The sequence below is a fragment of the Aegilops tauschii genome, chromosome 3 (genome assembly GCF_002575655.3).
Source record: "Aegilops tauschii subsp. strangulata cultivar AL8/78 chromosome 3, Aet v6.0, whole genome shotgun sequence".
In the NCBI taxonomy this organism is placed as follows: domain Eukaryota; kingdom Viridiplantae; phylum Streptophyta; class Magnoliopsida; order Poales; family Poaceae; genus Aegilops; species Aegilops tauschii.
The window spans coordinates 87283560-87304037 of NC_053037.3; the positions used below are offsets into that span (position 1 = coordinate 87283560).

General features: G+C 45.9%; 3 protein-coding genes and 1 pseudogene across 3 annotated transcripts; 2 read left to right on the plus strand and 2 right to left on the minus strand.

Annotated features, from left to right (window-relative positions):
• Window positions 1–4305: 4305 nt before the first annotated feature.
• Window positions 4306–10108, plus strand: LOC109786510 (pentatricopeptide repeat-containing protein At2g29760, chloroplastic). Its single transcript, XM_020345087.4, has 4 exons — window positions 4306–6686; window positions 6782–6941; window positions 7152–7299; window positions 9350–10108. Exon 1 carries the CDS (start codon window positions 4771–4773, stop codon window positions 6655–6657), a length of 1887 nt encoding a protein of 628 aa, XP_020200676.1. The 5' UTR covers window positions 4306–4770; the 3' UTR covers window positions 6658–6686; window positions 6782–6941; window positions 7152–7299; window positions 9350–10108.
• Window positions 8014–9823, minus strand: LOC109786512 (UDP-glycosyltransferase 73D1-like). The gene is made up of 2 exons (XM_020345089.4): window positions 9342–9823; window positions 8014–9188 (listed from the first exon to the last, which is right to left on the minus strand). Exons 1-2 carry the CDS (start codon window positions 9821–9823, stop codon window positions 8192–8194), a joined length of 1479 nt encoding a protein of 492 aa, XP_020200678.1. The 3' UTR covers window positions 8014–8191.
• Window positions 10109–12055: 1947 nt separating the features above from the next.
• LOC109786504 (pentatricopeptide repeat-containing protein At3g62890-like) lies at window positions 12056–18860 on the plus strand (annotated as a pseudogene).
• LOC109786511 (UDP-glycosyltransferase 73D1) lies at window positions 16035–18772 on the minus strand. The gene is made up of 2 exons (XM_040403551.3): window positions 18078–18772; window positions 16035–17924 (listed from the first exon to the last, which is right to left on the minus strand). The coding sequence occupies exons 1-2, from the start codon at window positions 18770–18772 to the stop codon at window positions 16928–16930; spliced, it is 1692 nt and encodes a 563-aa protein (XP_040259485.1). The 3' UTR covers window positions 16035–16927.
• Window positions 18861–20478: the final 1618 nt, after the last annotated feature.

Here is a 20478-nt window from a genome sequence, read left to right on the forward strand (position 1 = left end):
CATCACTCTCACGCGCAAGCTCCTCCCAGTCAATGTCGGAACCCTCATTGAAAGGATCGATACAGTCGACTAGAGGGGGGTGAATAGGAGACTACAAATTTTAATCTTTCTTATCAATTTTAAGGTTTAGCGGATAAATAGGGTTCACTAGATATGCAACTAGGTGAACACAACCTATATGACAAGCAAGCTTAAAGCAAAGTATGATAGGCAACAATCTAATTAGCAAGCCAACAAGCATACAAGGCAAAGTAAAGTGCGGGAAAGGATTAACCACAAGTGAGGCGAGGACGCGGATTTTATCCCAAGTTCACTCTCCTTTGGGGAAGAGTTACTCTCTGTTTAGAGCGGTGCCGGAGCCAAAGCTTGCGGAACGCCACGAAGGCTCACCGTAGTCTCTTTCGAGTCACCCCCAATGGATGAGCCTCGAATCACTCGGGGTTGGTCTTGAAGGCGACCACCACACCTTTACAAACTTCTCCGGAGCACACCACAAGCAAGGAAGCTTCCGGAGGAATCTCTAACCGCCTAGGAGCCCAAGCTCCAAGAGTAACAAGTCAATGGGGAAGAAATGTTGCGGGGAACGTGATTTGGTTTGGTCAAGATGTAGATCGGGTCTTGCTCTCCCAATCCCCAAAGTTTCAACAAGTTTGGGTGAAGAGATTGAGAGTATTGAGCAAAATGAGGTGTAGCAATGGTGGAGCTCAACAAGACATTAGGGTTAGGGATGGAGGTGGAAGAAGGGGGGGGGGGGGGTTATAGTGTTCTTGGCTGGGTGGCTGTTTCTGCCCGTTGGACCCCGTGCGCACGAGCTAAGTCATCCCATGCGCACGGGGTATCCAGGAGCAAACGCACCACCCCGTGCGCACGGGGTACCCAGGAAGTTACGCAGTACCCCGTGCGCACGGGGTACCCAGTAACTTTCTGTTGCAAGATCTCTGGGTACCACACACAAGCACACTGTGGATTTAGGTGTAGGTATGGGTAGGCTGGTGTATAAATTTCGACGATGGAATTCCACACAACACTTATCCACACCGACCCCTCTTAATAGTGCGGTCTTTCCTACGACTCGAAACAAACCAAAAATAAAACCGTCGAATCGCCGGAAGACCACGCTTTTGATCTTTTTGAATTGGGGGGTCGCACATCTCCATCAAAGCAATATGGAACCAATATCCTGAGATAGACTTTAGCAACCGATATAAGTTCCACTAACCATATTATCATCACACCAAAATATAGTTTAAGTGCCCCTTGCACTTTCACTCATCACCATGCTGCACATCCTCCCGCTGAACCTCGTCGTCGGACTCGGCCTTCATCAGCCCGGAGGGGCAAGCCTCGTCCTCGAACCTTGAAATAGCCGCCTCGTCACTCTACCTGGTGTCCCGTTGCTCGAGGACAATGCCGGTTTCCCTCTTCGCCGGGCCAGACACACTGTTGGTGATGGGGCCAAGGAATTCTGTTGCCGCCTAGGATTTGATCCTTGGAAAGTTGACCTCGTGACGCAGCCAGCCGAGCAAAGAGGCGATGTTGAAGGCTCACGTGATGATCTCTGCCATCTCGAAGGTGCCGAGCCAATGGCGTTGGCTGCCGCACTTCAGCTCGATGTAGTAGCGACCGGACTACTGCACCCGAACGACGTGATAGCCGACCTTGCTCTTCGGTGGCGCGTGTTTCAATGGCATCCTCCTCGGCGGGACGACGCGAAACAGGTTGATCCGACGGCAGGACGGTGCAGAACAACTCGATCCGCTGGCGGGATGACAAATAGCTTGATGCGGTGTGCAGCGACAACGGGGCGGTGGTGGATCCAGCGGTGCAGCCGGTGCAGGCATTGATTTGGGTGGTTCTGCGGTGCGGCGGCTCTCAATTTGACTGGATTCGTACGCGGTGCCAGCACAGGAAGGGGGAAGCGGGTAAGCAGCGTCAACATGGCAGCTAGCATGCGCGTGGTTGTGTTTTCCGTTTGTGGCAGCTGCGCGGCAATGTAAATTTACATCGGTTGGAGGAGATTTTTTGTATTGCCCAAAGAGTAAAGCTACACCTACGTAAATATCTTTACGTACCTTACATAAAATCAGACGTGGCAGTTTTATATTGGGTATTACTTGGGGGCGCAGGCCCACCCTGAAAATCAAGGGGGGGGGGGGGGGGGGGGGGGGCAGTTTAATTGGCGTGCAAGGGATTTACGTAAAGCTTCGTAATGCCTTACGTAGGTGTACCATTTTTGCTGCCCAAAACTAGGAGCACATAATTTTACGTATAAGCATGTATTGACCAACAAATTTGATTCCAAATATCCTAAAAATTAGTTTTTTGTGCAGCTGATGTTTGAAGATGCTCTCAGAGGGTGAGTGGGGAGGGACGAACACATGGGCAAGCAATCAGAGACTACATGAGAACATTGTTATCTCCAGAAGCACGCTCAACCCTGCGGTGCGGTGCACTATTCGGGTCTAGAGTCCTCGCGCAGATAAGTGGCGAGGAAGGCGAGGGCGTGGCGGGCGACACCTATACGCCAAAGGGAGGGGGAGGGGGGACGAACCCAGGAGCAAGCAATCAGAGGCCACCTCAGTTTCTGTCGTTGGCTGCTTTTATTTATGAGAACATTGTTACGCACGCACAATCCTAAGATGCGGTTCTCTCTCTCTCAGAAAAAAGAGTGTTATTATACACACAACGAAGTTGTAGCCGATGCATGGACGATCGTATGTGGCAGCGCCAACAATGCACATGAGACAATTGTTTCTGTTTTGGCCGATGCTTAGAGCTGTTGGGAGGAAATATCGTTCCCAGGTCGTGCAGCAAAGTAACCAATTTCGCTCGAAAAAACATGCGGTGCGGTGCACTACTCGGGTCTAGTTAAGAGCATCTCTAGCAGATCTTGTATCATGCCAACCCACAAAATACGTTTACATTTTGCGGAAAACCGAATTTGCGGGCCAGCGCAGGCGGCGGCTGAGCAGACCCCGCAAATCAGTAATTTGCATTTCAATTTCAAACATGAAAACACATCTTTTTTACTTTTTTTTTTCTTCAACGACATTGGATACATAGTAATTCACCAAATTTTTGCTAGAATAGTAAGACCAAAGAAAACAAGAACCACAATTATGCATTTAAGAATATATCCATAACTGCTCCCACTAGTTGGACCAATATCTTCTCCATGTCTTCGTTGTTGATCAGCGGATTGTTGATCTTGCATTCTACATTCTTCTGTTTTGATTCTAAAGACGTAGACATTGCTTCACCGCTAGTTTCTTCTCTAATTGCACATGCAGCCGCATCAGTAGCCTTAATTCTACTAAGGAGTGCACGGACATCTATTAACTTTCTTTCTATCACTAAATCAATGTATTCTCCTTCCCAAAACCAAAATGAGCATCCATCTTCCTACACACATGATGATGTCCCCGTATAAAGCCGCTGCGCGAGCGCCGAGCCCGGTGGACGACCGGCTGAATCCTTGCCGGCAAACCGACGACAGCGGCTACAGGACGAACCAGTACCTGCATGCAGTGTTGGGGCTTTGCCGGGGCTGCGCGGGATGCTCCCCGACAATCCATGGCTTGGCGCAGCCATCGGTGGCCGGAAACGACAAATCCGGCCGCCGCGACGAACAACCGCCGATCTGCTCGTTGTCGTCCCGTCGACGCAAGAGGAAGTGGCGGAGGGCAAGCTCGGGCGTGTGGCGGTCCTCCGGCGTGATCCCGCCGGCTAGTTTGGTCGGAATCGTAGGCGGCGGCTCGGCGGCGGGGGTGGGGAAAAGCGCGGGCTGAAATGTTCGCCCAGCCAACCGGCGCCGACGGGGCGAGGGGGGAACCCGCATTTTCGCGGGTTGGGATGGGAATTATGCCGCGCCCCACAAAAAAAATTTACGTGTCAGACGCGTTTGCGGGGTTTGATCGAGCAGCATTTTCTGCGCCGACGCGTATTTTGACGGTTATTTTACGGGTTGCGGCTTTATATAAGGTATGCTAGAGATGCTCTAAGAGCAAGTATAATAGAGCTGAGTCAGCAGGCTATAAGAAATAAACTAGTATATTTCTGCTTAGTTGGAGGAAAGAGAAGAGGAGAGAGAAGGTAAGCGGGCTCTTCGTGAAGAGCCAGCTCTAGCACGTGCTCTAGACACTTTGTGAGAATGAAAGGTGGATCACATAATAAAAAAGTAGTACACTCTTTTGATGTACTATTATACATGTTGACTATAAGATGGGCTGTAGATGACATGGCACCGCCTTATAGCCAGCAGCTGGCTATACTATTAACCATGCTCTAAGTGGTGAGGAAGGCGAGGGCGTGGCGGGGCGACGCGTGTACACCAAAAGGCCTACCGAAGTGTTCCTTCCCGGCTGTCCCGCGGCCGGAAGGCCCACCGCTGCCGTCGGTTGCGGGCCCTGCTCGCCGGAGCGCAGCTCCACGCGAGTACGCGACCACGTCCAGCGACCGACTCTACTCCTGCTCCTCCGCTCCCGTTGCCGCGATGCGGCGGGGCCTCCTCGCTAGCCCGTGTCTTCTAGTCTGCTGCCGCTGTTGTTCGTAGACCAGGCGTGCGCGGCGCCACCCCCAGTGCAGTCCATCTCGTCGGCTGACCCTTTCTTTCCCTGCGGCAAATCAATCTACCCGCGGTTAACGAGACGATGCCGCGGTAAGGAGTGCGCGCGGAAGGCTGGCACCCGCATTGCTCTGCGCCCGCGGCCTGTTCGACGGAATTCCCAGCCGGGGCGCCACACGGTGGTGGTTCGGCTGCCAGGGCCGAGGATGCCCTTGCGGGCGTACGTGGGCATGCTGGCACGCGGAGCCAGGCCTGACGCGTACACGTTCCCGCCGTTGCTCAAGGCGGCGGCGGAGCTGGGCGCTGTGCCGCCGTCCGTCGGTGACGCTGTCCACGCGCATGTGGTTAAGTTTGGGCTGGAGCTCAACGCCCACGTGGCGAGCTCGCTGGTGCTCATGTACGCGGCCAGGGGCGACGGCGTGACGGCGCGTGCGCTGCTGGATGTGCAGCCCGCCAGTGGTGGCGGCACGCCCGTTGTGTGGAATGCGCTTATGTCCGGTCACAAGAGAAGCAGGCAATTCAGGCTGTCATGCTGCTCTTTCCTGGATATGATGAGGGCTGGCGTTGTGGCCACGCCAGTCACCTACATCACGGTGCTGTCAGCATGTGGCAAAGGCAACGACGTCCTGCTCGGAATGCAGTTGCACAAGCGCATCATTGAGAGTGGGGTGCTGCCCGATCTCAAGGTGGAGAATGCGCTCGTTGATATGTACGCCGAGTGTGGCCAGATGGAAGCAGCTTGGGATTTGTTTGAGGGCATGCAGGTGAGGAATATTGTGTCCTGGACGTCGGTAATCTCTGGGTTTGTAAGACTAGGCCAGGTTGATCGAGCCAGAGTACTGTTTGATCGTATGCCTGAGAGGGACACCGTCTCATGGACTGCAATGATTGATGGTTATGTACAAGCTGGCCAGTTCCGAGAGGCATTGGAGATGTTTCGTGAGATGCAACTTAGCAAGGTGAGGGCAGACGAGTTCACCATGGTCAGCATAGTCACGGCATGCGCGCAGCTTGGTGCTTTAGAGACAGGGGAGTGGGCTAGAATTTACATGAACAGACATGGCATCAAGATGGATACTTTTGTCGGGAATGCGCTCATAGACATGTATTCAAAGTGTGGGAGCATCGAGCGTGCATTGGACGTGTTCAATGAGGTGCACAGTAGAGATAAATTTACTTGGACCGCTGTTATACTTGGTCTTGCAGTGAATGGACATGGTGAGGAGGCTATCGATATGTTTGACAGGATGCTTAGGGCGTTTGAAGCTCCAGACGAGGTGACCTTCATTGGCGTTCTCACTGCCTGTACTCATGCTGGCTTGGTTGACAAAGGACGAGACTTCTTTCTCAGCATGACTGGGACCTACAGGATTGCTCCTAATGTGATGCATTATGGATGCATGATCGACCTCCTTGGCCGAGCTGGGAAACTAAGAGAAGCATTGGAGACAATAGGTAAAATGCCCATGAAACCCAGCTCTGCAATCTGGGGGACCCTGCTGGCAGCTTGTAGGGTCCATGGTAACTCAGAGATAGGTGAATTGGCAGCAGAACGTCTCCTTGAGTTGGATCCAGAGAACAGCATGGCTTACGTCCTTTTGTCCAATCTGTATGCAAAATCTAATAGATGGGGAGATGTCCGGTGGCTTAGGCAGGTAATGATGGAGAAAGGAATCAAGAAAGAGCCTGGTTGCAGTCTTATTGAAATGAACGGCACAATTCACGAATTTGTAGCTGGTGATAGATCTCATCCTATGAGCGAAGAAATCTATTCTAAATTGGACAAGGTACTCACGGATTTGAAGAACGATGGCTATGTACCTGATGTAACCGAGGTCTTTGTTCAAGTCACAGAAGAAGAAAAACAAAAAGTTCTTTATTGGCACAGCGAAAAGTTGGCTGTCGCTTTTGCATTACTCGTATCAGAATCCAGCGTGACAATAAGGATCGTGAAAAACTTGAGGATGTGTTTGGACTGCCACAATGCAATTAAATTGATCACCAAGCTGTATGTGAGAGAGATTGTTGTGAGGGACAGGACACGCTTCCATCATTTTAGACATGGACTCTGCTCTTGTAAGGACTATTGGTAACTCATCATGCATCGATGATGCAAAACAAGGTAATATCAGTTGTCCTAAAGTCTGAGTGATCACTCAATGATTAACAAACATTTTTCATTTCAAATGATGCACTGGCTGCAAATCTGTACTTCAGAGGACGAAGTGATAATTAAGACAATATTCTCACACCAATGGAAGCCATATATGTTAAGTTCTCATTTGGGATCATCCCCAAACATCTTGATCTAATCTTCTCTGTTGCCGAATGATGATTGTTATATTGACAGTTTGGCAGAAGTTCGATGAAAAGAAAGGTGAGTTATAGCATGTCATGCAATCTGTATTCTTTTTGTTGGTTAGATACTAGTAAGTTACTCTGCTCCTCTGAGTAATTTGTTGTTCTTAGACTGTTATTTGAGAGAGGTTCCAATTCAATTCTTATATTTTATTAGTCCAAAGGAATTTGTCTGGTCTTCTTAATTTTCTTTCACCAACATGTGATACATGATTCACTGGCTCTGCAGAAAGTTTCAGTGGGGAAATTCTTTCAGTAACATTATTTAACTTCTGGCCTGAAGTTGATGATCATGGTGCAACAGCGTTCTGCCATTCACTTGGTAGCAAATCTGGGTGTCTGCTGAAGCTTTACTGTTTGGTGCTTAGTGAAACCAGGTTCGTTCTATTTCCACCAATCTGCAGCTTTCATATGTTCAATCCCGTTGCCTAGTTGGTAATTGAATTTGCAATGAACTCAAAACATTGACCTACTTTGATTGTAGACTATTTCACCATGCTTGTTCATAGTTGCTCAGTAAATCTTGAAAGTTGAAACATTTTATGAAACAGCCACTCTATTTAAAACACATTTATTTACACCATGGTATAAGTTATTCACACACCTTTGTGCCCACTGTTGTTAGATACTACCTCCGTATCAAAATATAAGACTTTTCTGCAGTTCAAATTGAAGTGCAAAAACGTCTTATACTTTGGTACGGAGGGAGTAAATACATACTTTTATCTGGAAAAATATATTTAGAAGGTTAAAGTGCATATTTAGCTGGAACGGGGCACCTGAAGTAATTGCTTTCCTCATTAATCTTGAGTTCGGCCCTCCTCAAACCTTTTTTAGGATTAGTATGGGAGAGATCCTTGAAACTTAATGTTCGTCACACTACCCAGTCAAACATAAGCTTCTAATTTCTTGTGCGCTTTATGCTGGTTCTAATTCCTTCTTTTCTTTCGATTATTCACCTACCTCTTGCTTGCAGTCTCAGTTTTGATTTGTGTGCATACATTTTATTTTATTTTATTTTTTGGCCTTTTCCAACTCTTATTAACTCTGATGAGCTAGTGGGAAACAAAGGGAAGGGAGAACATAACATCTGGAAAAACAGACTGTGTGTAACATTATGTTGACTGCCATGGAACCTGTGTAACAGTATGAATAATCGATATTGCTGTCAACTCATTTGGACCATGTCTATTCTCTAAACAATTAGGCCACCACCAGTGACCCTGATACAAGGTACTGGTTATTTGGAATTAAGTGACACCATGTGCATCAACCACATGCATTCATCTTGTTTCCCATTTCTTGAATCAGTAGCTTTATGTTGTTATATGAAGAACCTTCCTCATCGAAAGCCCTCCTTGCCTTAATGGCACATTCTTTTGCTCTCACCCGGAACTGCTCTTGAGCTTTCTCCTCATCCATCAGGGCGTACACTGCTCTCTCCACATCATTTCTTGTAACCATAGCCTCTTTATGTTCATGTCCCCACCGTGTAACTCCTTCCACTCCAACCTCCACCCCAATGTTCAGCACATCCACCACCAACTTCTCGTTTGAAAACTGCTCCGCGAAGTGTGGCCATGTGATCATGGGCACGCCTGCACAGATGCTCTCTATTGTTGAGTTCCACCCACAGTGTGTCATGAATCCTCCAATGGCTTGGTGCCACAGGATCATCACCTGTGGTGCCCAGCCCCTTATGATCATGCCTCTCTCTTTGACGCGTTCCTCGAAGCCGTCTGAGAGCCATTCCTCAACTTCTGGAAACTTATCTCCCGCTTTAATCACCCAAATGAATGGTTTCTTGGAGGCTTCAAGTCCCAGGCCGAGCTCAATAAGTTGCTGAGGTGCAGTGCAGGTGAGGCTGCCAAAGCTGACAAAGATCACCGAGCCTGGCTTCATTGAATCAAGCCACTGCAAGCAGTCTGCCTCATCTATTGGCGCCTTGTTTCCTCTTGCGGCGATTGTGTTGCTGTTTTGGTGGCAGAGGCACATTGGCCCGACCGTCCATACTTTCTTCCTTGTCACCTGCTCAAAGGATTCGATATGCAATGTCTCCAGCTCTTTGAAGCTGTTAAGGACCACGCCATTGCATCTCAGCTCCTCTTGATAGATCTTCTCACGAATTTGCTCCATACCTGGAATGGGAATGCCTCCAGGGCATTTAGCCTTTGCCAACTCCAGTGGTGTAGGGAACCCTGGGATCGTAATGAGCTCATTCTCATCTGTGATGTGTTTCAATAAGTTGTCGCGACAAATGATGTAACTGCAAGATGGTAATAGTTGTTAAAATCGCATAAAACTGCAGGCTTAAACGTCAACAAACTGCAATTGATCTGCAAAACTAAAGATAGTAATAGCAGTTATTTTGCCCGGTACAAAATTAACTACTCACGGGATTTCCCTCTTATGATTGTACCTGACAAGGGACGAGAAGCCACAGAAGCCACTAAAGGTGAGCCTCGGGATACCAAGCTCTCTTGCGACATCACCGGTCCACCAATGCATCGTGTCAGAAATGATGCAGCTCGGAGGCGGCAGCTGCTGCTCACGGAGGTGCGCCTTGAGCGGCTCCCGAAGCGCGGCGCATGCCTCCAAGAAGTTCGACAGCAGATCCTGCGATTGGATCATGTCGACGGTCTCGCACCCGTCCGGTAGGCCAAACTTGGCTGCCGGGAAATGGAGCTCCACGAGCCGGACCGCCAGGCCTGTCTCCTCCACGTGGGCGGCAAAGCTCGCCAACCTGGACGCGTTCACTGGCGTGGTGATGAAGGTGACCTGCGCGCCGTGCTCGGCCAGCAGGCTCGCCATGTCGGTCATGGGGATTATGTGACCCTGCGCCATCATCGGGACCAGCACGAAGTGCACCCTTGCGGAGCCGCTCTGGCCATCGCCGGACATGGCTGAAGAAGTTGGTGGAGTCAGTCAAGCTGGGAGGAAGCAACACTACCGCCCGGCAAGATGCATGCCACGATCTGTTGGAAGCAACGCAATGGGATGGTAACCGTGGTGTATAAATAGCATCTGGTCCTGGCGGAAAATGCTTTGGGCTGTATTTCTCGGTTATTTCGTATATTTGCTGTTATAAATGCTCAATCTGTCGTATAACACCGATGATTTGATCATATATTTGCTGTTATAAATGTTCAATCTTTCGTATAGCACCAATCTATAACTATATCTATACCTACTAATTCATATCTATATCTATATCTATACACCTAATCTATACCTATCTCTATAAATAAATAAAGGGGCTATAACAGGGCTATTGCTTCTTCCGGTGCGTCACGAAAATTACCCCAAAATTGCAAAATATTACCCGCTAATGCTACCTAAGTGATAAAAAAAAGTTTCACATGGGGGAATTCCCCCGTTTGGACCGGCCCATGCAGTAGGGACCTCCTATATTACGCTCTGCATGCTGCAAGAAGACACAGCGCTCCTGATTGGGCTGCCTGTTTTTCGAATTTCGTTTATTATTATTTATTTATTGTTGTTTTTGTACTTTAAATAATGAGACTTAAAAAAAGTTCCTGATTTTAAAAAAAATTTGAAATACTTTTTTTTGTGGATTCAAAAATGTTCGCAATTTTATAAAAAATTTATTTGCTTATTCAATTGTTTGGGAAATCAAAAAATGTTCATTATTTTTAAAAGTTCGTGTATTAAAAAATGTTAATGAAATTGAAAAAAAATCGCCAATTCAAAAAGTGTTTATGAATGAACAAATTTCCTAAAAATTCAAAAACTGGCGTGACTTACAAAATACTCCCTCCGTCCCATAATATAAGAGCGTTTTTGACACTAGTCTAGTGTCAAAAACGCTCTTATATTATGGGACGGAGGGAGTAGTTTATTCATTCATAAAATGTTTGCTAATTCAAAAAATGATCATGCATTTCAAAAAAATGTTCGTTAAATCAAAAAAATATTCATGAAATTAAAAAATTGTTCCACCAATTTCCAAAACAATGTTCCCCCATTCTAGAAATGTTCGCCGATTCAAGAATTTTTTTAAAATGTTCACAATTTTAAGAAGTGGTTGCAAATAGTATAAAATATACATGAATTCAATAAATGTTCTTGATTAGAAAATGTTGAAAAAAATGTGAAGTTATTCATGAATTTGAAAAATATTCACAATTTCAAATATATTCACGAGTTTAAAAAAAGTATTCATGATTTCACGAAATTGAGAGTGATAGTGTATTTCAGTAATGCAGCAAAATTTGATCATGGTTATTAGAGATTATGAATTTATTTCTCCCGCTATAACGCACAGGCCATTTTGCTAGTCTATACCTAGTAATAAAAGTGCTATTGTTTCTGGCGGAACATCATGGAAATCACTCTTAAAGTTGCCAATAGTTACCCACTGGAAACAATTCATTTCACTAGATAGACCGTTTTCTTTGGGTTATATATAGTGTGATCCCTAACTTCTCACATCCACATAGCTAGCTCAGTGGCTAACACCTCACTCAACTACCCATGAGACCTTTCTTTTTCTTTTTTCACTTCTCTTTGGTGCAAATTCAAATGCTTTTTAAAATATTCATATCTTTCAAATCCTAACTCCAAAACTAACATGTTATATATGAAAATCCCTCAGAAAAATGTGTAGGTTTCAAATATGCTATTATCTTGCATGTTAATCATTTCTAGAATTAAGCTGATGGTGCAACCTTAATTAATATCTTCTCTATATGAGGTATTTTGGAAAATCCTATTTACATATGTTTTCTACCCCATTTTTTCTTGTGTGTACAAGGGGGCGATTTTTTCTCCCATTGCAATGCCCGTCATGTTTGCTAGTAATAATAAACAAGCAATTGCTTCTTGCGGTACATCACTAAAATTGCCCTCAATGTTGCAAAATATTACCACCAACATCATCTATAAGTGATAAAAAATGTTTCACACAGGAGAATCCCCCACCTGGGCCGGCTCATGAAGTAGGAACCTCATATACTGCACCCTGCGCACTGGGAGAAGATGCAGTGCGCCCGTTTGGGCTGGCCCATGTCCATGCGGCCTGTTTTTCATTTTTCATTTTTCTTTTTGTTTCGCTTTTTGTACTTTAAATAATTTGGGACTTTAAAAAGTTCCAAAAATAAATAATTTGGTGACATGGACGACATCACCAAAGAATGGCATGATATGGCAAGGAGAGACATCTTGAAGAGGAGGATGCTAGCGGCGGCCGGTGGGTGTTTTGGTGCAGGTGTTGTTTTCCCATCAGGAGTTGAAACCAGTGCCGTTGATGCTTTCGGTGCCGGAGTTGGAACAAGCGCTGGTGATGGACTCCAAGGCGGCGATGGCATCAATGGCGGTGGTGTGGAGTGAAGATCATGACGATGGGTGAAAAGCGACCAAGGTGACGATGGACGTGGTCATTGCTTTTGCATGAAGTTCTTTTGCGTTTGTCGTAGAAAACTATGCTTTTATTTGCGCGCGAACTATGTTTTATTCTTTAAATTTGAACTATCGTCGGAATCGCTGTCAAATTGGCTAATCTGGGGTTTTCGCGAACTGTAAACGAGTTTTATGGGTCGGCGTTTTACGGGGTTTGCTAGAAATGCTCTAATTGGCATATCCAGTATATTCTTTAAATATGTTTACGTGCCAATCTGTTTTCTTAGTACCCATCTTATTAACTTCAGGATGAAAAAACAAAGCCATTTGATGTTAATGAGGTTTTAGAATCTTCAATTACCTTGAGCTTGTTTGGCAATATTGCTTGTCTATATCAAGGGACCATAAAGTGAATCCTGGAAAAAGAGCAAATTTATGGTGCATACATTTTTGTGACATTTCTACTATCTTTTTCTCAAAATAGATGGGTGCGGCAATGCACGTAATCAGTGATCTAGTACATTTGTAAAATATACTACTTTGTAAAAGAAAATCAGATGGATTCCTAGTACACATATTCTATCCATGCGGGTCGAAGATCTACAAAATCATACACACATATGTAGAATTGTCATCTCACCAAAACCTGAGACCCCGTTTGAAATGGATGTGTTGTTTTGTGCACACTGATACTTAATTCAAGTTTGAGCTAAATATTGGTGGCCACACAAACTTTACACCGATTCCAAACAGCCTCTTATATAATGAAAAAGAAAAACAGAGCGGAAGGCGAGCGAAGTCTTCGTTTCCCGCTCGAGGCCACCGCTATCCCGCGGCCGGAAGGCCACCGCTGCTGTCGGTTGCCGACCCTGCTCGCCGGAGTGCAGCTCCACGTGAGCACGTCCAGCGATAGGCTCCACTCTTGCTCCACCGCTCCCGCCGTCGTGATGCGGCGGGACCTCCTCGCTCGCCCGTGTTTTCTAATCTTAATCTGCTACTGCTGTCGTTCGTAGACCAGACGTGCGCGGTGCGCAACCCCCAGTGCAGTCCATCTCGTCGGTAATCCTTTCTTTCCGGTAAATCAATCTACCCGCGGTTAACGCGACGATGGCGCGGTGAGGAGTGCGCGCGGAAGGCTGGCACCCGCAATGCTCTGCGCCCGCGGCCTGTTCGACGGAATTCCCAGCCGGGGCGCCTCGCGGTGTTGGTTCGGCTGCCAGGGCCGAGGATGCCCTTGCGGGCGTACGTGGGCATGCTGGCACGCGGAGCCAGCCTGACGCGTACACGTCCCCGCCGTTGCTCAAGGCGGTGGCAGCGAAGCGGGGCGCCGTGGCGCCGTCCGTCGGAGAGTCTGTCCACGCGCATGTGGTTAAGTTTGGGCTGGAGCTCAACGCCCACGTGGCGAGCTCGCTGGTGCTCATGTACGCTGCCAGGGGCGACGGCATGACGGCGCGTGCGCTGCTGGACGTGCAGCCCGCCAGAGGTGGCGGCACGCCTGTTGTGTGGAATGCGCTTATGTCTGGCCACAAGAGAAGCAGGCAGTTCAGGCTGTCATGCTGCTCATTCCTGGATATTGTGAGGGCTGGCGTTGTGCCCACGCCGGTCTCTACATCACGGTGCTGTCAGCATGCGGCAAAGGCAACGACGTCCTGCTCGGAATGCAGCTGCACAAGCGCGTCATTGAGAGTGGGGTGCTGCCTGTCCTCAAGGTGGAGAATGCGCTCGTTGATATGTATGCCGAGTGTGGCGAGATGGAAGCAGCTTGGGATTTGTTTGAGGTCATGCAGGTGAGGAACATTGTGTCCTGGACGTCGGTAATCTGTGGGTGTGTAAGACTAGGTCAGGTTGATCGAGCCAGAGTACTGTTTGATCGTATGCCTGAGAGGGACACCGTCTCATGGACTGCAATGATTGATGGTTATGTACAAGCTGGCCAGTTCCGAGAGGCATTGGAGATGTTTCGTGAGATGCAACTTAGCAAGGTGAGGGCAGATGAGTTCACCATGGTCAGCATAGTCACGGCATGCACGCAGCTTGGTGCTTTAGAGACAGGGGAGTGGGCTAGAATTTACATGAACAGACATGGGATCAAGATGGATACTTTTGTCGGGAATGCACTCATAGACATGTATTCAAAGTGTGGGAGCATCGAGCGTGCATTGGACGTGTTCAATGAGATGCACAGTAGAGATAAATTTACCTGGACCGCTGTTATACTTGGTCTTGCAGTGAATGGCCATGGTTTGGAGGCTATCGATATGTTTGACAGGATGCTTAGGGCGTTTGAAGCTCCAGACGAGGTGACCTTCATTGGCGTTCTCACTGCCTGTACTCATGCTGGCTTGGTTGACAAAGGACGAGACTTCTTTCTCAGCATGACTGTGACCTACAGGATTGCTCCTAATGTGATGCATTATGGATGCATAATCGACCTCCTTGGCCGAGCTGGGAAACTAAGAGAAGCATTGGAGACAATAGGTAAAATGCCCATGAAACCCAACTCTGCAATTTGGGGGACCCTGCTGGCAGCTTGTAGGGTCCATGGTAACTCAGAGATAGGTGAATTGGCAGCAGAACGTCTCCTTGAGTTGGAACCTGAGAACAGCATGGCTTACGTCCTTTTGTCCAACCTGTATGCAAAATCTAATAGATGGGGAGATGTCCGGTGGCTTAGGCAATTAATGATGGAGAAAGGAATCAAGAAAGAGCCTGGTTGCAGTCTTATTGAAATGAACGGCACAATTCATGAATTTGTAGCTGGCGATAGATCTCATCCTATGAGCGAAGAAATCTATTCTAAATTGGACATGTTACTCATGGATTTGAAGAATGATGGGTATGTACCTGATGTAACCGAGGTCTTTGTTCAAGTCACAGAAGAAGAAAAACAAAAAGTTCTTTATTGGCACAGCGAGAAGTTGGCTGTCGCTTTTGCATTACTCGTATCAGAATCCAGCGTGACAATAAGGATCGTGAAAAACTTGAGGATGTGTTTGGACTGCCAGAATGCAATTAAATTGATCACCAAGCTGTATATGAGAGAGATTGTTGTGAGGGACAGGACACGCTTCCATCATTTTAGACATGGACTCTGCTCTTGTAAGGACTATTGGTAACTCATCATGCATCGATGATGTAAAACAAGGTAATATCAGTTGTCCTAAAGTCTGAGTGATCACTCAATGATTAACAAGCATTTTTCATTTCAAATGATGCACTGGCTGCAAATCTGTACTTCAGAGGACGAAGTGATAATTAAGGCAGTATTCTCACACCAATGGAAGCCATACATGTTAAGTTCTCATTTGGGATCATCCCCAAACATCTTGGTCTAATCTTCTCTGTTGCTGAATGATGATTGTTATATTGACAGTTTGGCACAATTTCTGTTAAAACAAAGGTGAGTTATTGCATGTCATGCAATCTGTACTCTTTTTCCTTGTTAGATACTAGTAAGTTTTACTCTGCTCCTCTCAGTAAGAGATTGTTCTTAGACTGTTATTTGAGAGAGGTTCCAATTCAATTCTTATATTTTATTAGTCCAAAGGAATTTGTCTGGTCTTCTTAATTTTTTTTCATCAACATGTGATACATGATTCACTGGCTCTGCAGAAAGTTTCAGTGGGGAAATTCTTTCAGTAACATTATTTAACTTCTGGCCTGAAGCTGATGATCATGGTGCAACAGCGTTCTGCCATTCACTTGGTAGCAAATCTGGGTGTCTGCTGAAGCTTTACTGTTTGGTGCTTAGTGAAACCAGGTTCGTTCTATTTCCACCAATCTGCAGCTTTCATATGTTCAATCCCGTTGCCTAGTTGGTAGTTGAATTTGTAATGAACTCAAAACGTTGACCTGCTTTGATTGTAGAATATTTCACCATGCTTGTTCATAGTTGCTCAGTAAATCTTGAAACATTTTGTGGAACAGCCACTCTATTTAGACGCATTTATTTATACCATTGTATAAGTTATTCACACATCTTTGTGCCCACAGTTGTTAGATACCTCCTTATCAAAATATAGGACATTTTTGCACTTCAACTTGAAGTGCAAAAACGTCTTATATTTTGGTACGGAGAGAGTAAATACATACTTTTATCCGAAAAATATATTTAGAAGGTTAAAGTGCATATTTAGCAGGAATGTGGCACCTGAAGTAATTGCTTTCCTCATTAATCTTGAGTTTGGCCCTCAAACCTTTTTCTTGGATTAAGATGGGAAGATCCTTGAAACTTAATGTTCGTCACACTACTCAGTCAAACATAAGCTTCTAATTTCTTGCTTTATGCTGGTTCTAGTTCCTTCTTTTCTTTCTAATATTCACCTCGAATTACCTCTTGCTTTCAGTGTCAGTTTTGATTGTGTGCATACATTTTATTTATTTTTTGGCCTTTTCCAACTCTTATCAACTCTGATGAGCTAGTGGGAAACAAAGGGAAGGGAGAACATAACATCTGGAAAATCAGACTGTGTGTAACATTATATTGACTGCCATGGAACCTGTGTAACAGTATGGATAATCGATATTGCTGTCAACTCATTTGGACCATGCCTAATCTCTAAACAATTAGGCCACCACCAGTGACCCTGATACAAGCTACTGGTTATTTGGAAAATATATTTCTTTATTAAGTTTACACCATGTGCATCAACCACATGCATTCGTCTTGTTTCCCATTTCTTGAATCAGTAGCTTTATGTTGTTATATGAAGAACCTTCCTCATCGAAAGCCCTCCTTGCCTTGATGGCACAGTCTTTTGCTCTCACCCGGAACTGCTCTTGAGCTTTCCCCTCATCCATCAGGGCGTACACTGCTCTCTCCACATCATTTCTTGTAACCATAGCCTCTTTGTGTTGATGTCCCCACCATGTAACTCCTTCCACTCCAACCTCCACCCCAATGTTCAGCACATCCACCACCAACTTCTCGTTTGAAAACTGCTCCGAGAAGTGTGGCCATGTGATCATGGGCACACCTGCACAGATGCTTTCTATTGTTGAGTTCCACCCACAGTGTGTCATGAATCCTCCAATGGCTTGGTGACACAGGATCATCACCTGTGGTGCCCAGCCCCTTATGATCATGCCTCTCTCTTTGACACGTTCCTCGAAGCCGTCTGAGAGCCATTCCTCAACTTCTGGAAACTTATCTCCTGCTTTGATCACCCAAATGAATGGTTTCTTGGTGGCTTCAAGTCCCAGGCCGAGCTCAATAAGTTGCTGAGGTGCAGTGCAGGTGAGGCTGCCAAAGCTGACAAAGATCACTGAGCCTGGCTTCATTGAATCAAGCCACTGCAAGCAGTCTGCCTCATCTATTGGTGCCTTGTTTCCTCTTGCGGCGATTGTGTTGCTGTTCTGGTGGCAGAGGCACATTGGCCCGACCGTCCATACTTTCTTCCTTGTCACCTGCTCAAAGGATTCGATATGCAATGTCTCCAGCTCTTTGAAGCTGTTAAGGACTACGCCATCGCATCTCAGCTCCTCTTGATAGATCTTCTCACGAATTTGCTCCATACCTGGAATGGGAATGCGTCCAGGGCATTTAGCCTTTGCCAGCTCCAGTGATGTAGGGAACCCTGGGATCGTAATGAGCTCATTCTCATCTGTGACGTGTTTCAATAAGTTGTCGCGGCAAATGATGTAACTGCAAGATGGTAATAGTTGTTAAAATCGCATAAAACTGCAGGCTTAAAGGTCAACAAACTGCAATTGATCTGCAAAACAAAAGATACTAATAGCAGTTAATTTGCCCAGTACAAAATTAACTACTCACGGGATTTCCCTCTTATGATTGTACCTGACAAGGGACGAGAAGCCACAGAAGCCGCTAAAGGTGAGCCTCGGGATACCAAGCTCTCTTGCGACATCATTGGTCCACCAATGCGTCGTGTCAGATATGATGCAGCTCGGAGGCGACTGTTGCTGCTCACGGAGATGTGCCTTGAGCGGCTCCCGGAGGGCGGCGCATGCCTCGAAGAAGTTCAACAGCAGATCCTTAGATTGGATCATGTCGATGTTCTCGCACCCGTCCGGTAGCCCAAACTCGGCTGCCGGGAAATGGAGCTCCACGAGCCGGACCGCCAGGCCTGTCTCCTCCACGTGGGCGGCGAAGCTCGCCAGCCTGGACGCGTTCACTGGCGTGGTGATGAAGGTGACCTGCGCGCCGTGCTCGGCCAGCAGGCGCGCCATGTCGGTCATGGGAATAATGTGACCCTGCGCCATCATCGGGACCAGCACGAAGTGCGCCCTTGCGGAGCCGCTCTGGCCATCGCCGGACATGGCTGATTTGGCTTTGTCAGCGAAGTTGGTGGAGTCAGTCGAGCTGGGAGGAAGCAACACTACCGTCCGGCATCTGTTGGAAGCAACGCAATGGTATGGTAACCGTGGTGTATAAATAGCACCTGGTCGTGGCGAAAAATAAAGTTCCTCAGGTGGGGCTCGATCCAGCTCATGAGGAGTCCGCCCACACGAACCAATCCACCTACCTATCATGTTGTTTGAGAAAGAAGAAGATATCCTTTTATATGGGTTAAACGAATTTTGTTAAAAAATATTCAATGAAGGAAACGAGTTAAATGGAGGAGTAAGTTCCGCCGTTATGAGCACGGAAGGAAAGAAGAAGAAATAAGGAATAAATTTCATCCTTATGATGAGGCGGAAAGGGAAGGAATTAAAGGAAAGAATAAAAGATGAAATAAATTTTATCCTTTATGATAAGGCAGGAAGGGAAGGAATTAAAGGAAAGAATGAAAGAAGGAATAAATAAATTTCCCTATTATATACGAAGCATGAAGAACGGAATTAAAGAAGAAAGGAATTTCATAAGGAAAGAATAAAAGACAGAATAAATTTTGCTATAATTACATGAGGCATGAAGGGAAGGAATTAAAGACGAAATGAAATTCGCTAGGAACTAAAATAAGAAATAAAAATTTCACTGTTAAGAAATTAACAGAACAAAATAAATTCCATTTGTGGACAGGTAATATATATATCATCGGCTGTGCATGCATAAAAGAAGTCCCATTGTGACTCTACCTAGGAATATATGGGGTCACCCTAATTACATCAAAAAAAGACTCCTGGAGGAGCTTGTCAAAAGTGACCATGTTACTTTTGAATCTCCTGATGATGTAGTTTTTGTTGAATCTCATATGATGTACGTGAGAGCTGACAATAGGTATATGCCAATCTACCTTTTACTATTATAGGTGATCCAGTCACTTCCCAACTATGAATTTATTTGCAAGTTTTGCGGTAGTGGAGGCAAAAGAATGAAGTCACCCCAAATAGTTGCACCGGTGCTCTGTATTGCGGAAGGTCACGCACGCATTGGCAAGGGTTGAGCCATGTTCGATTCATTTTTGGGAGTTAAGGCAGAACAAATCCAAATAGTTGAATCGGACCCGCTCAAATACCAAATCACGGTTTGGAGCTCGTACACAGACATCCAAATGCATGGTTTGATGGCATGGTAGAACAACACAACATGGTTCACTACCAGAAACATGCCCAAGTTCATGTTAGAGATGAAGGTGGACGGTGGCGACAATGAAGTGTATTGTCACATCCCTAGTTGTGGTATGCTCTGGGCTAGCTAATCATGTGTTGCATCATGTTTAAATTTTTGAAACTTGAAATGGGGATGACCAAACTCCAGCACCAAATGAATTCAACTAGGTTCAAATTCAAATATTCTCAATGCCCTTCAAAAATGTTCATAATTTATGGAACAAGGTGAAAACCTAAACCAAAAATGGTGGACATTTTTCCAGGACATAAATGGGCTTTGAATTAATCCAATATGTATTTGAATTGGAGCTTTAAAATTCTATAAATATTTTTACAGCTCCAATAATTTTGAAACTTGGTGAGGGCCTCTGAAATAATTTAGTTAGTGCCCATAAAAAGTTTCAGGATTTTGTAAGTGCATCTAGTGCCCCTTAGTGATTTTGGTGTATTGAAGACTTATAGGTTAAGGGACTAATGTGTTTATGAGTGTACACAGGTCTATAAGTCTATGAGGAGTTTGATATTTAAAGAGAAAGTCGACCCCTAAAAATGAAGTTCTTCGACTGAAAATTTTGGATTTCTGAAGACTTCCTGAAGACTTTGAAAGTGAAGAAATTGGTGTGACCTTGAAGACTAGGTATCCATTCGAGGAACATGAAGCGTGAAGACTTTTATTTTCGTAGTCT